The sequence below is a fragment of the Rattus norvegicus genome, chromosome 6 (genome assembly GCF_036323735.1).
Source record: "Rattus norvegicus strain BN/NHsdMcwi chromosome 6, GRCr8, whole genome shotgun sequence".
Lineage (NCBI taxonomy): Eukaryota > Metazoa > Chordata > Mammalia > Rodentia > Muridae > Rattus > Rattus norvegicus.
This window is the reverse complement of record NC_086024.1, coordinates 31,743,024-31,757,855: the sequence shown is the minus strand read 5'-3', so window position 1 is coordinate 31,757,855 and position 14,832 is coordinate 31,743,024. Positions and strand designations below refer to the sequence as shown.

General features: G+C 50.9%; 2 protein-coding genes across 9 annotated transcripts in view; one reads left to right on the top strand and one right to left on the bottom strand.

Annotated features, from left to right (window-relative positions):
* Positions 1-13,007, top strand: part of Drc1 (dynein regulatory complex subunit 1) — a 35,148-nt gene extending 22,141 nt beyond the window's left edge. Inside the window, exons 8-17 of one of the 2 annotated variants that reach the window (NM_001007009.1) lie at positions 1,699-1,838; positions 2,846-2,980; positions 3,469-3,704; positions 5,597-5,709; positions 6,688-6,777; positions 7,125-7,211; positions 9,622-9,893; positions 10,422-10,565; positions 10,907-11,009; positions 12,806-13,007. In NM_001007009.1, coding sequence (NP_001007010.1) covers positions 1,699-1,838; positions 2,846-2,980; positions 3,469-3,704; positions 5,597-5,709; positions 6,688-6,777; positions 7,125-7,211; positions 9,622-9,893; positions 10,422-10,565; positions 10,907-11,009; positions 12,806-12,862 — 1,377 coding nt within the window. In that variant the 3' untranslated portion in view covers positions 12,863-13,007. Of the gene's footprint in view, positions 1-1,698; positions 1,839-2,845; positions 2,981-3,468; positions 3,705-5,596; positions 5,710-6,687; positions 6,778-7,124; positions 7,212-7,262; positions 7,787-9,621; positions 9,894-10,421; positions 10,566-10,906; positions 11,010-12,805 lie in introns of those variants that run through there. The other variant, XM_039112484.2, reaches the window with a different exon arrangement.
* A 372-nt stretch (positions 13,008-13,379) lies between these two features.
* Positions 13,380-14,832, bottom strand: part of Otof (otoferlin) — a 96,608-nt gene continuing 95,155 nt past the window's right edge. For 4 of the 7 annotated variants that reach the window (XM_063262552.1, XM_006239833.4, XM_063262556.1 and 1 more), the window contains one exon: positions 13,392-14,369. In XM_063262552.1, the coding sequence (XP_063118622.1) occupies positions 14,189-14,369 (181 nt within the window). In that variant the 3' untranslated portion in view covers positions 13,392-14,188. Of the gene's footprint in view, positions 14,370-14,832 lie in introns of all 7 variants that reach the window. The other 3 variants (NM_001276720.1, XM_039113005.2, XM_039113006.2) reach the window with 3 other exon arrangements.

Sequence of the window (14,832 nt, the reverse complement as noted above, 5' to 3'; positions counted from 1 at the left end):
TCTACTCAGAAGAGGAGCGTGTTAGCATCTGCTTTTGCCATGGTAGCGCGTCACTGTAAATCCCGTGTCAGGGTAGTGGAGGCGAGGGGATTCCTGTAGCTCACTGGCCAGCCAGCCTCACCTAGTCAGTGAGCTCCAAGTTCAGTGTTTCAAAAAATAAGAGACTGACTGACATCAACCTTCATACATGGTACCCACACGCATTACAGTCCTGCTCACACATGTGAACACACACACATTCACAACACTTGCTTGCATGCAAATTAATACATTTGTTGAGGATTTCACCAGGTAGACCAGGGTGGCCTGGAACTCACAGCCCTTCTGTCTGGGCCTATGGAAGGCTCTGATTGGAGGTGTGCACCACTCTTACCATTTTCCCACAAATTGGCAGAGTAACCTTTCTGCAGGGTCGGGACGCCCATGCTTAGCAGCTGTAGAGACACTCTCTTGACTTCTGAATGATGTTCTGAATAAGCTTGACTCGGTTCAGCCGCACTGCCCTCCTCACTGCTAATTATCCTTGCCTGGTGTCTTGCTTGTGGTTTCTCTCCACACCTCCCTCCTCCTGTACCACGTCCCCTCCCCAGAGCTCGGAGCTCTCAGTATCAGCCCGCCAGCTAGTGCTCACCCAGGTCTCAGCAGAGATGAGGTGACGCCCCCCTCAGGGCTGTTTCCAGGGCCGTTGCCAAGGTCGAGGGCTTCTGAGTTTCTGATTGAAGGAGAGCATTCTTCCCGTCCCCCACACCCTGTGCTTACTGTAAACTTGTTAACATGGGTGTGCTCACCTGTGTTAGACCTAGATGGGATCTACAATAGTGGTTTCCCAGAAGCACCTAGAAAGATATCTGACATTGGTCACTTGGTGGATGTGGACCCATGAGATACCTGTCCCCTTTCTCATTTCCTGCTCACGGCGCAATGTGAACAGACTGGTCCCCATGGCACTGCTATGGCGCTACCCGCCAACATGCCTTCCACCACAAAGGACTGAATTCTTTCTCCCACACAACAGCGATGTCCGTCCTTTTAAATGAACATGGGTTGGTTGCTTTCCGCTGATCCTGCTGCTCTGCAGAGCAAAACTGAGGAAATTTTAAGCTTCTGCGGTGGTATTTTATGGTGTTTTAAAAGACAGTTTTCATTACCATTAATGGGTTTGGAGCCAGGGTTCATCGCACTTGAACATCCTGGAAGCCCCCTTTCTCTGAATATTCAGGGTTAGCTGCCACAGGAGTGATCTGTAGTTTACCTGTTATTTTGCTTCTTCTTTTCATTATGTTTGTGTGTGTGTGTGTGTGTGTGTGTGTGTGTGTGTCTGTGTCTGTGTCTGTGTCTTCGTGTATGCACATGTGTGTGCAGGTTCCTTCAGAGACCAGAAGAACACACTGTATCCCCTTCCTAACATATGTGTTGGAATCCCAGCTTTCAGTCCTCAGTGACGGCCACGAATGCCCTTAACCTCTGAGCCTTTGCTCCAGCCCTTCATGGTTGAATTGCTAATTCAGGTTGAGGCTTCTGTCCCCGAAGTCCCACTGGAACATGATTTGGACAAACCGTTAAGGTCCTCTGGGATAGAATGTTATACTAGGGCCAACTCGGTATGCATGTATAGATGTGTGTGTTCATGCATGTATGCATGTATGTACGTGTGTGTGTGTGTGTGTGTTGTGTATTTACTTTTAAAATTTACACCAGATTCTTGAGCAGCAGCTGCAGCAGATGAAGGCAACTTACCAGCTAAACCAGGAGAAGCTGGAGTACAACTTCCAGGTCCTGAAGAAGAGAGACGAAGAGAGCACGGTGATCAAGTCCCAGCAGAAGAGGAAACTCAACCGGTGAGTGGGCGGGTGGTGAGTGGGTGGGTGGTGAGTGGGTGAGTGAGTGGGCGGGTGGTGAGTGTGTGAGTGAGTGAGTGTGTGAGTGAGTGGGTGGGTGAGTGAGTGTGTGAGTGAGTGGGTGGGTGGTGAGTGGGCGGGTGGTGAGTGAGTGAGTGGGTTGTGAGTGGGCGGGTGGTGAGTGGGTGAGGGAGTGTGTGAGTGAGTGAGTGAGTGGGTGAGTGAGTGTGTGAGTGAGTGGGTGAGTGAGTGTGTGAGTGAGTGAGTGAGTGTGAGTGAGTGAGTGAGTGGGTGAGTGAGTGTGTGAGTGAGTGAGTGAGTGAGTGAGTGGGTGAGTGAGTGGGTGGGTGAGTAAGTGAGTGAGTGGGTGAGTGAGTATGTGAGTGAGTGAGTGGGTGAGTGGGTGAGTGGGTGAGTGAGTGGGTGAGTGAGTGGGCGGGTGAGTGAGTGGGTGAGTGAGTGGGTGAGTGAGTGGGTGAGTGAGTGAGTGGGTGAGTGAGTGAGTGGGTGGGTGAGTGAGTGGGTGAGTGAGTGTGTGAGTGAGTGAGTGAGTGGGTGAGTGAGTGGGTGGGTGAGTGAGTGGGTGGGTGAGTGAGTGGGTGAGTGTGTGAGTGAGTGAGTGTGTGAGTGAGTGAGTGGGTGAGTGAGTGAGTGGGTGGGTGAGTGAGTGAGTGTGTGAGTGAGTGAGTGTGTGAGTGAGTGAGTGGGTGAGTGAGTGAGTGAGTGAGTGGGTGGGTGAGTGAGTGAGTGGGTGAGTGGGCGGGTGGTGAGTGAGTGGGTGGTGAGTGTGAGTGGGTGGTGAGTGTGAGTGGGTGGTGAGTGTGTGAGTGGGTGGTGAGTGAGTGAGTGAGTGAGTAGACCGGCTTGCTTTCTGGACCTTTTGTGGTAGCCCCCAGGCACGGGTAAATGCCTTTTTCTTCTGAAGGGGGAGAAAAAGTCAGGCGGCGAGAGGGGACCTTCATGCAGTGGGCTTAGCCGCCCCACTTTGCTTTCCTCCTCTCAATCAGCCTGCACGATATCCTCAACAACCTGAGAACAAAATACAGCAAGCAGATAAAGCAGTTTCAGGAGGACAACCAGTCCCTGACCTCAGACTACAAACGGCTCGTGACGCAGTTCAAGGACCTACAGAAAGCCATAAGGTAGGTGTCCTGAGGATGGAGCCCTTGGACCTGTCTTGCAATGGGGGTGGGGGCTTGGGAGGGCGAGTCTGCAGGGGCTCAGTAGCGATGACTTCACTAGACTTGAACTCAGCAGGTCTTTTGGAGCCAGCCCAGAGGTCTGCGGACCCCCTCGTGTGTCACTTGTCCATCTTATTCCTTGTTGGGATAGCTGCACTTCTTCCTCATGTTCTGGTCCTATTGACAACTGGGAGCACTGGGATGCCACTGCTCCAGTCTCCAGCATGTGACAAAGTGACACTCATCAAAGCTAAAGTCATAGGAAGGTCACTCTGCCAGAGAGCCAGCCAGCAGGCTGGGAAAGGTGGCAGAAAACAATCCAGCGGGGGTGGGGGTTGGGGGGTGGGGAACACCTACAGCTCACAGGATGGGTCTGAGAAGGCGGGGATGGGTGGGTGGGTGGGGATCGTTGATGTCTTCTGGCCATGCTCTATGCTTTCCCTTCACAGACACTTCATCATCATTGACCAGGATAAGTTTCGGGAAATTTGGCTGATGAATGAAGCTGAGGCGAAGGAACTGGCGCAAAGAGCCTTCGATGTGGACAAGATCATTCATTCCCAGCACCTGGGGTTGCCCTGGAAGATTCCCAACTTCTGGTTCCTGAATAATGTGGGGCCGATCTCCCTGCAGCAGCAGCAGAAGTCAGTCACACAAATACTAGAAGAACTGCTGCTGCAGTCAGGTGACTAGAAACGGAGTCGTGGAGACGTAGCATGGAGGGGCCATCTGAGAACATAGGTCAGTGCGCCCATGTTGCACGGGAACAACAGGAGAGGTGCTCAGAACTAAGCTAGCTAGAGGGCTCAGCTGGTAAAGGAGCTTGCCACCAAGCTTGACATCTTGAGTTCAAACCCGAGAAGCCACATGATAGAAGAGAACCGACTCCTGCAAGATGACCTCTGACCTCCACACACAATAAATAAAAGCATACTCTCCCTCCTCCCCTTTGTTTGTCTGTGGTACCCAGCACCTTACACACGTTAGGCACGTTCTGAAGTCACTGTGGTGCAGCTAAACCCTCACTTGATTTCCAGTTCCATTGACTGGCTTCCTTTCCGCATGGGACTGGGTGACTCGGGCTTGAGCTCACTCAGACAGCTCTGATCATCCCTGGACTCTTTCCAGTCCTGTGTTTGCTCTGGGGATTACAAGTGTTGCTGATTCGTCTTTTCATTTTCTTTGTTAGAAAATCGTTGGGACAGATCGCCACAAGTAGGTTTGTTATCTTGTTGGAAATGACTACACAGAGGCATGGTCATTCCATATTCTCAGCAGTGTATGCTATCTTGGACTCTCAGAGTCTCTTGTGTGGCCCAAGAGGGCCTCTCAAACTCCAAGTAGCTAAGACTGGCCTTGAACTCCCGATGCTCCAAGTTCTAGAATTGCAGGCATATGCCAGCTCATAGACTTATTTTACTTTTCGAACAACCATCCTCGCACGGCAGACTTTCACTCATGGGTGGCCACAGAGAGGCAGCAAGAGCCCATTTTCTCAGTCTTGGGCAATACATGACTTTTAAAAGTATTTGTTTGTGTGTGTGTGTGTGTGTGTGTGTGTGTGTGTGTGTGTGTTTGCACGCCAACACCACAGCACATATATGGATCAGAGGACAACTTGCAGGGATTGGTTCTCTCCATTCACCATGTGGGTTCCAGGGATCTAGATTAGGTTGTCAGGCTTGGTGGCAAGCATCTTTGGTTACTGAGACATCTTACCAGCCATTACAGGATGATGTGAGCTCCCATTTTCTGATAAAGAATTAATAGGGTAAAGTCTTTTTAATTTTTTTTTTTCCGGAGCTGGGGACCAAACCCAGGGCCTTGTGCTCGCTAGGCAAGTGCTTTACCACTGAGCTAAATCCCCAACCCCTCTTTTTAATTTTTAAAATTGTAGTTTCTCGTTTTCTTGTATGTTTTTTCTTTGTTTTCTATTTTTTCTTCCCTTTAATTACAATCAATTATGTGTGGGTATATGCCGAATGTGTGAGCCCGGGGAGGCCAGAGGGTGGTGTTGGGTGTCCTAGAGCTGGAGTTACAGGCGGCTGTGGACTGACAGATGTGGGTTCGGGGAACTGATCTGCAAGAGCAGTAAGTGCTCTTGACTTCGGAGCCATCTCTCCGTCCCTTTCTTTTAATTTTAAAAGAAGTTGTGGTCCAGTTGTCAGTGTTCCTCTCTCAGAGGCAGCCATTTTGTCCTTTTATTTGGATGCTTCTAAACCCTGTGAGTTTCAAAATCTTGTAACCTGCCTCCAGAACTGTGTCCCAAAGGCAAATAAATATGTTCAAACTCCCCTCTTACTTCCTGGCTCATGGTAGGACTCTAAGCATGAGGCCTCCAGTAGATGAAATTGGGGAATCCATCATCCTGGCTGGCTAGGACTGTCTCCAGGCAGTCTTTGATCCATCCCCAAGTCTGGTTCCCACAGGGCAGGCTTTGTTCAGCACTCAGAAATAGGTGGCCACAGAGAGGCAGCAAGAGGCCCATTTGCTCCGGGAAAGCTGCCGACTGCTTCTAAGTCCGCAAGGACAGGAAGTCATCCTCTTAATGCCTTTCTTTCCTTGACCCACTTGTAGAAGATGAGGGGACAGAGACAGCCATGTCCGAAGACGAGTCTTACATGGACCTGCCCAATCAAGTTTCAGCAAAAACTACCAAAAAGATCTTGGTGCTCCTGTGTGATGAGTCGGTAAGGCCTCTGCGGCCATGCAGCCTGGAGCCAGGCCTGCCCGGAGAGGGGGCTGGGGAGTGAGCTTGCAAGGCAGTGCTTGCCGAGGCCCGGCCAGCAATGGCTGCTCTCCCAGTGAGCCAGTGTGCTCTGGAAGAACCTCCAGCTCCTTCTGAGAGCATTGCTGGTTGACAGTATTACCTCGCCTGCCTCTAATTCATCTGCTAGGTTTACCATTCGTGTGGCCGCACCTGCGGTGGCCTTTCTCCAGCTGTATCAGGTCTACAATACTTCCACTGTCTTGGCAACTCGGATCAAGCTGAGAGCCACGGCGTGTTGGAGCTGGCTCAGCGGGATCTGGGTTACTGCAACATCTTGTGGGTGCTTCTTAGACGCCATTATTCCCAGGTGCTAGAGGAACTAAAACACAGCTCAGCCCCAGTGGTCCTGGGACAGTCAAGGACATTTTCTTTGTTGCTTCTGGAGCCACTCCTGCAGAAGGAATACAGCCAGTCAGCACGACCAACTAACTGTCCTTGGAGACCTTCCCAAGTTCCTCGGCTCAGTGTGGCACTTGGCTTCTCCTCGCCCCTCCCCCATCTGTGTCCCACGCATGTGCTCTGATGCGACTCACATCTCCATAGCCCTCTCTTCCCTCTTCAGTGCTTGCTCTGTAACTATTTGGGGGAGAGTATGGGTGCAGCGGGCACTGAGGCTCAATCTGGTGAAGACTCAGCTTGACCAGTGGCTTGTGGGTGGGTTGGGGGCGGTCTAAACCCAGAATGGGATCGAACTCTGTCTCTGGTCTTGCTTCCAGAGACCGGCTTAGGTCTCTCAAGATGACCTTCATCGAGGGCCCCACCGCCCAAAAGCTCACTGTTAGAGGTTGTGCTCTGTGGTGCTGTCCCTGGAGATTCACATTGTAGATGGTTGCAGACCCTATGCCTTGTTCCTGAAGCCTGGCCCTGACTGGGGACACCATCTTCCTCTTCTTCTCAGGGTTTCCTCATAGAGAGCAAACTACTGAGTCTGCTCCTCCCCCTGGAGAAGAGTGAGTGCTATCTGCTGAGGTTGGATGCCATCTTTTCTGTGAGTACTGGGCAGAGAGGACATGGGGTGTGGGTGTGGGAGTGGGGTGGGGGCAGGGCCTATTTTTCTTCGATATTACCTCAACCCTAAGACCGTACCAGTCTCCTAGGCCTCCCTGGGTTCACTGCTTGCCTTCAACTTCAAATTGGCCTTGGCGGTGTGCTCTGTGCGGAGCCCTCCTGACGCTGGGCTTTGTTCACGGCAGCTACCTAGACTCTCTTCAGCATCCAGAGATGCTGAGGGGAGCATCTGAGTCTCTGGCTCAGAGTTGCTGAGCATCTACGAGCAGCCTGAGTTCATAGCCTATTTGATGAGGCATCTGAGTAGCCATCTTGTTTTCTCCTCAGGCCCTGGGAATCGAGAGCGAGGATGACTTGTACAAGATGGTAAACTTCTTCCTTAGATTCAAAGCCCACCATTTGTCCTCTGCCCAGGTGAGATGGGAATCTGGGGAGAGTGTTTCCTTCCATTTCGTTTCTCTACAGGTTTTGATTCCTCATGGGGTCCTGGCTCTCTCCTCTGCCTCAGTCTATGGCACAGACCCTGGGTTCTGATGTGGCTGGCACCTCCCTCCACCATATCTTCTTCTCTTGTAGCTGTTTAGGCGATATGCTGGAGTTAAGTACTGATCCTGGACCTGGTGGAGTTGACAGCATCTATGCCAGGAATGGCTAATAGTATTGGCTTCATTATTAGTCTTTTCTATTTGCAAAGGGCAGAATGGCTGGGGGAGGGATGGGATGTTGTTCTATATTGAGATCCAAGGACTCTTTTCCTGGGTTTTCCTCAAAACCAGGCTTTAAGCACTGTAAAACATGAATGCACTGCATTCTGGGTATTCTGATCAATCACAGTTTCCTAGGAAGCAGGACTCATTTGTGACACCATGAATATTGTGTTGTAAATAATTTCAGAAGGAGACACAAAGAACAACTTTGTGGAGAGTCACTTTCAACGTTTTAAGTTTTTAAGTTAAACATCGAAAATAAAAATGGTTTTAGTATTGTTAGCCCCAGGGTGAGTTTCCTGGCAGCCTTCAGAAAGGGGGGTGAGTAGGACAAGAGCTAGGGTGTAGCTTATTTGGAAGGTACTTGCCTAGCATCTCTGAAGTCCTGGGTTTGATTCACTTCACTACGTAAACAGTGTGTGCTGATGTAGGCCTAGAATCACATGGGAGGAGGTGACAGGAAGATCTTAAAGCATACATGATGTCTGAGGGAGAGTATTTTCAATTAATACCAGGTTAAGGATCAGTGTCCTTAATATATAAAGAGCCCACATAAGCCAATGAGAAAACTGTTGGTCAATAGTGCAAAGGAAAGAGTGAGGTAGTCCTCAAACTCTTACAGTCTTCCTCCCTCACTACCCTAAGTAAGGGGATCACAAGTGTGCATCTCCATACTTGGGCTAGGACAGGCAACCTCCCTCCACCTCACCCCCGCCTGAGACAGGGTTTCTCTGTGCAGCTCTGGCTGTCCTGAAACTCCATTTGTAGACCAGGATGGCCTCCGGCTCAGAGATCTGCTTCCTGAGTGCTTGGATTAAAGCATGCACCACCACCACCCGGCTAGTAAAGGTGACCTTTAACCTGCGATCCGCTTTCTCTGTAGAAAGGGGAGCACAGGTGAGGACTACACAGCAACATCTGTCTGTCGGGTTGGCAGCACAGCTCAGTGTCTGCTAACACATACTGGATGTGCTGTCACAGGCACACTCATAACCTGGTGGGAATGTGACGGCTGTCCCCTCAGCGAGGACAGTTTGACAGCATCAGCCATTTTACAGTTCTTCTGGGATTTTTTCCTGTAGATAAAACAGTTGACTTCCTTCCTTTCTCTTCCTCCCCCACCCCATCTCGTTCTTTCTGCCTGTCTCTGTCTTCTGTCCCTTCCTTTCTTCCTTCCTTCTTTCCTTTCTTCATTCCTTCTTCCTTCCCCTCTCCCTCTCCCTCTTGCCTTCCCCCTCCCCCCCACCTCTGATTTTTGAGACAGGCTCTTATGTGGCTCAGTCTAGTCTTAATTAAGGCATACTCCTGGATACTCTCTTAATGCGGTTGAAACTATATGTTTATTACAGCTTTTTCATTGGGGCATTATTTGAAATAGAAGACTGGAAACTGCAGATTCCATCCTGAAGGGATATATTTAATAATTCATGGTGTACTCTCATGATGGGACAGGAGGAAGACATTTAAGTTTGAAATTTCAGCAGAATTGAGTTTATATTATGTATGAGCCAAAGGGGTTATTTACCGCACTGAAACGTGGCTAGCAGCACAGTGCACCGGTGAACTGGATTTAGGGATGGAACACAGGTCTTACTCCAGAGTGCGCCCCTCCTTACTCACCTGCCTTCGGTCTTTATGTAAATGTGTCTTTCTTAGGGTTTCTATTGCTAGGATGAAGCACCATGACCAAAAAGCAAGTTGGAGAGAAAGACTTTATTCAGTTTACACTTCCCCACTGTAGTCTGTCACTGAAGGAAGACAGGACAGGAACCCAAACAGGGCAGGAACGTGGAGGCAGGAGCTGATGCAGAGGCCATAGACGGATGCTGCTCACTGACCTGCTCCTCGTGGCTTGCTCAGCCCAGGGATGGTACCCTCTGTAACAGGCAGGCCCGTCTCACCGTGATCACGAGATCCTGAGATCTCAGGATATCGTGGAGGCATTTCCTCACATTAGGTTTCTTTCTCTCCGATGACTCTAGTTCGTGTCAGGTTGGCACACAACTGGCCAGCGCAGCATCCTGCAGGGTTTTTGGAGACTTGGCTAATCCCTTCTGTCGTTTCTCACTGTGTGTCGGGTGCATCCAGACCACTGTCAACCCTGCGCCTCTCTCCAGGTCAGCATCTCCACTCACAGCAATGCGGAGCGCACAAGCCTGGTGTCAGCGCTGCAGCATATGAGCTTGATGTCCCAGACAGACAGGAGAAGTTCAGCATCCAAATCAGATGGAGACCCCACAGAGCTAGAGGACCAGCAGGGAAGTGACAATGGAAGCCTTATGGGCAGGGAGTTGGTAGAACAGGAGGACTTGTCTTCACCCATGTTCATCCACCCCAATGATGTTCTCAAGATTCTGGATGCCTTTGTCACGGGGCTGAAGAAGCCCAAGTGAGCAGTGGTACAGGGGTGATGGAGGGCTTGCTGGGGACGTGGGTACTAGGAAGCTGGGACACAATCAGTGTTGAGTCAGAGGAGAAATAGCTGTCCACATAGACACACACGTACATACACACATATATACATGCATACACACATATATACACATGTATACACATACATATATATATATACATGCATACACACATGCATACACACATATATACATATACAATTATACACACATACATACACATATACACACATACACATGCATACATACACAAGCACATATATACACATGCATACACACATACACACATACATACACATGCATACACACATACACACATACATACACATGCATACACACATACACACATGCATAAATACACATACATACAAACATATATACATACATAGACACATAAACGTAGAGACACACATAGACACAGGCATGTACACACACAAATGTGACTGGTATTGCCTGGGGGACTAGGGTGGCAGGTAGAAACAGGCACCACTGCTTTTAACTTCCAGGGACGCTCGACCAGTACAGAGATTGAAGAAAGATACTCGAAATAACTTGAAGGACACAGAGTACTGGGAATCGCTGGCTATGGTTATCCCTTTCTCCAAGCAGAACCTCTGGGATGCGCTGTTCAAGGCCTTGGAGAAATACTAGTCAGCATCAGGGCTTGGAAGGATGGGGAGCTGGGTGGTCTGTAGGGGCAATCCTGTCCAGGGGCATAGCTGTGTCTCCTGTGCTCACACAGTCTAAGGGGCTGAATGGCAGTGGGTGGTGGCAGGTGGTACAGGGTGGCAGTGGGGGCAGAGGGCGTGGGTGGCGGGTGGTGTTCCCATCCTCCTTGTCTGTCACTGTTAACCTGGGAGGAAGGGAAGTGTCCCAGGTCTTCCCCTGCTCGCCACCAGAGCAGAAACACCAAGGGCCTGGCTTTTAATCAGTAGAGGAAGGAAGACCAGGCTGACTTCTAGCTAACGCGCTTTATATGTCCCACCCCTAGCCTTGTGCTGACCCAGAGGGCCAAGCTGCTGATGGAGAATGACTCCCTGGAGCAGCAGAATGCAGAGATGCAGTCCCTGCTGCAGCAGTATCTCCAGGCCAAGGTGGGTGCTGGGGCACGGGCAGACTAAGGTCAGAAACCACGGCTCAGGAGGGGACACCTGCTGGCAAGGCCAGAAGGACTGAGACTGTCCTGCTGGGGTCACGGCCTCAGGGTCACTCAGCTCTGACCACTCTGTTGGCTTTTAACTTTAATTCTTTGATCTAATGTGTCAAGTAGCCTAGGCTGTCCTCAAACTCTGTACCAAAGATGTAGCCAAGGAGGACCCTGCACCTCTGATATTCTGCCTTCACCTGGGACAGTTGGGATTGCAGGCATGTGGCCCGTGTATGTGCGGCTGGGGAGCAAACCCAGGGCTTTTGCACACGTCAGGCAGGTGCTCTGTAAACTGAGCTACGTCTGTGTCTCCCTCCTCCCTTTCGTGAGAGCTGCCCACGTTGTAGTGCAAGCCTGCCTCGAACTCATGGACTTTCTTTTTAGTCTCGCAAGTACTGGAGTGACAAGCAAGAGGTTCAATGCCTGAACCATTCTTAAGTTTTTTAAGTGCGTGTGTGTGTCTGTGTGTGTGCTCCCATGCCATGGCACACGTGAAGACAACTTTGAGGAGATAGCCTTCTCCTTCCACCATGTGGGTGCCAGAGACAGGACTGGATGTCAGGTTTCTATGCAAGCACATTTCCTGCAAAGCAACCTTGCTGGCTTACAACCATCCTTGTTTGTTGGTTTGTTTGTTTCTCTTCCCTTCTTCTCTTTCTTTCCTTCTTTCTTTCTTTCTTTCTTTCTTTCTTTCTTTCTTTTTCCCTCACTCTTTCTTTCTTTCTTTCTTTCTTTCTCTCTTTCTTTCTTTCTTTCTTTCTTTCTCTCTTTCTTTCTTTCATGAGATAGCATGTCTTTACATAGCCCTGGCTATCCTGGAACTCACTATGTAGACCAGGCTAGCCTCAAACTCATAGAGATCCATCTACCTTTGCCTCCTTAGTGTTGGGATCAAACACATTCTTCACCATACTTGGCCAGAATTAATTCTTTTTAAAAACAATACCAAGTCCAGAAGTAGCTTCTGGGCCCCAAGGCCCCTTCCCACCCTTGAATGCTCTAACAACTTGCCAGGGGCTAGGCAGAAACTCTCCTCCCTGGTTCACAGAGGGAAGCAAGTTTGGAGACTTGGTGAGAATCTCACAGCACTGAGCTTCCCCTTGGTCCCCATGACTGAGGGTCCCCTTGAGTGGGGAGCAGATTCTGTGCTGTCAGAGGTGTCTGCTCCAGTGACAACCGTTACTTGTTACCATGGACTGGCCAGAGGAGGAAGGAAAAGTCCGGGTGACCTGGCTGTACACACTCTAGCTGTGGTGGGATACTTCAGGGTGGTGCTGGGGCCAAGGTGGTCATGACAGTCTCCAGTCCCTTGTCTAGCTACAGAAGACATACTGCTCCAGGCTGATCTGAGGTCCCAGGTCACACCTGGAAGGTGGATGGGGTGAATCTTGATATCATGATGGTTTCTTAGCCTGTGACAGGACTCAGACATTTGGGGACATATGGCCTCTGTGTCTATGGATTCCTTTGTGTACAAGAGGGAGGAGACGAGGGCTAGGGGCAAGGCTAGACTGAGAAAACAATGGGGCGGGGGGATTTAAGGAGGATGATTGGTGAGCATGAAGAGTATTCCTGGGAGCACTATCTGGAGGCAGACGGGAAGCCCTGCCATCCTTCAGGGACCCCAACATGTCTCAGCTTTGAAGAAGTCCCTTTGCAGGGACTTGGACTCTGGGAGAGTCAGCGTCTGCACGTGAGCCCTCACAGAAGGCAAGAAAATGACCTTCACCCTTTAATTTTCAGGTAAATTTGGAACTGCAGGTCCCTCCAACTCAGGGCTTCCGGATGCCCTCAAAATAGAGAAGGCTGTGCACAGCCTGGTGTCATAGAGTCTGCACCTGTCGCCTGAGAGCCAGGCCCTCCCTGGATTCTCCTGAGCTGCATCTAGCTGCCAAAGCAAAGCAGTGCTGCTCCCTGAAGTTCTAATAAAGTCTGTGAAAGCTTACACTGAATGCTGTGGAAGAGGCCAGGTCGACACGGACAGTGGTCCTGCCCTAAGTAGTATTACAAAGCTTTGTCCCTGGGCTCAGATGGGAGAGACTAGCACCAGGCTCCCTTTCTGTCCTTGGGGAAATGCTGGTCTCTATGGGTAGAGACTGGGGCTTTGTATAACTTCACATCATCCCCCAACTGAAGGACGTTCTCTACGCTTTGGGGCCTCTGGGTCTACCATGGTGTGCGCTCTCGGCTGTGGAGGTAGACTTTTCGGTTTGCAGCCGAGGCTGGCAGCTCTGTGCCTGAGGCCCACCTTAAATGCTGCTTCACAAGAGGTTACCCACAAGAGTTTCACCATCCCCCCGCCCCACAAACCTATCCCTTTCTGCTCCACTTCTGTCTCAGAGTTTATTTTATTGAGCGAGAGAGAGGGAGAGAGAGAGAGAAAAAATCACACTCAAGAAAAGCAGCCAGCAGACCCGCAGAGGCAGGAGGGCAGCACTCAGCGTACACTCGGGTGTGGCCGTCGGCAGGCAGGACAGGGCAGTATTCAGGGCGGCTAAGGACACCCGATTTACTCTTGGAGCTTGCATACTAGCTGGCACGCGCTGGGCTGGCCGAGGCAGAGGCATCCCTGGTGATAGGAGCCTGATGCTACGTGGCCAAGTGGCTGTGGGGGGAGGGGGAGCCAAGAGGAGAGCATGCGCAGGAGCAGCTGGCCACCGCTGCCATCTTGGTCAGGATGCTTTGTAGAGTGATGTGCTGCCTCTGCTGGCATTTCTGGTGCTTTACACGTGTTCCTACTTATCGGAGCCTTGGACACTGCCCCATGTTCCTTGGTTCATTTCACTGGAGCCTTAACACACGATTTGGAGAGCACAAGGGAGGGTTGGGCCACTACCACTCTTGGGGCTGGGCAGAGGAACTTGGTACCTTAGAAAGTGGGGCGAGAGAGTATCTGGTTCTGAAGGTCAGCTGTACCCCAAACCCCAGGCAGGCATGGGACTAGTTCAGGCAAGCAGCACTTTGGGGATGGGGTGGGGATGGAAGCCCAGCAAGCGTCTTGCTCAAGGCTGCCAGGCGTGGTCGGTTCCGCAGGGAGCTGGGAGAGAGTCCAGGTGAGGGAAGGCAAACGCAGCAGCCCCTGGAGGGATGCTGGGGCGGGCTGGGGCGGGCTAGGGTGGGCACGCTTCATGCCCCTAGGAGCTTCTTGACCATGTAGCCTGGGAGGCTATAGAGGAAGAGGGCCAGCATGAGCAGCCCAAGCAGGGCCAGCACAATCTTGATGATAAGCCACTTGTACCGGGTGCAAATGAGGTACTTGATAGATTTGAGTGGGTTCAGGAACCAGACGAACGCCGTGTCGGGTCGGCTAGGGTGGGGAGAAGACAATCAGCATAAGCTACCCACACAGGGCTCCCATCTCTTTGTCCTTCCGTAGCGAGTGCTAGAGCTGGGGTGGAGCCTTTATCAGATTGCCAGCATCTAGACCCTGTCTTCTCTGGGAGACCTCTGCTGCCTCAGCTCCGCCCTGAGCCTAGGTGACAGTTTTGTCAGGGACTCAACCCGATAGCTTACAGTGATGAACTAAAACAAACTTTAGTATTGCAGGCTACACGTCCTTCCTGAGATCGTGTATATAGTACATCGCACAGTCTTCTGTCTCCCCATATTCTCAGAAAATCAGAATTGTTCAACTTCCTTCTGCCCTTCCTTCCTTCCTTCCTTCCTTCCTTCCTTCCTTCCTCCCTCCCTCCCTCCCTCCCTTCCTCCCTTCCTTCCCTCCCTTTTTGGGAACATGGTCTTAATTAGCCTAGGCTGCCCTTTTATTCACC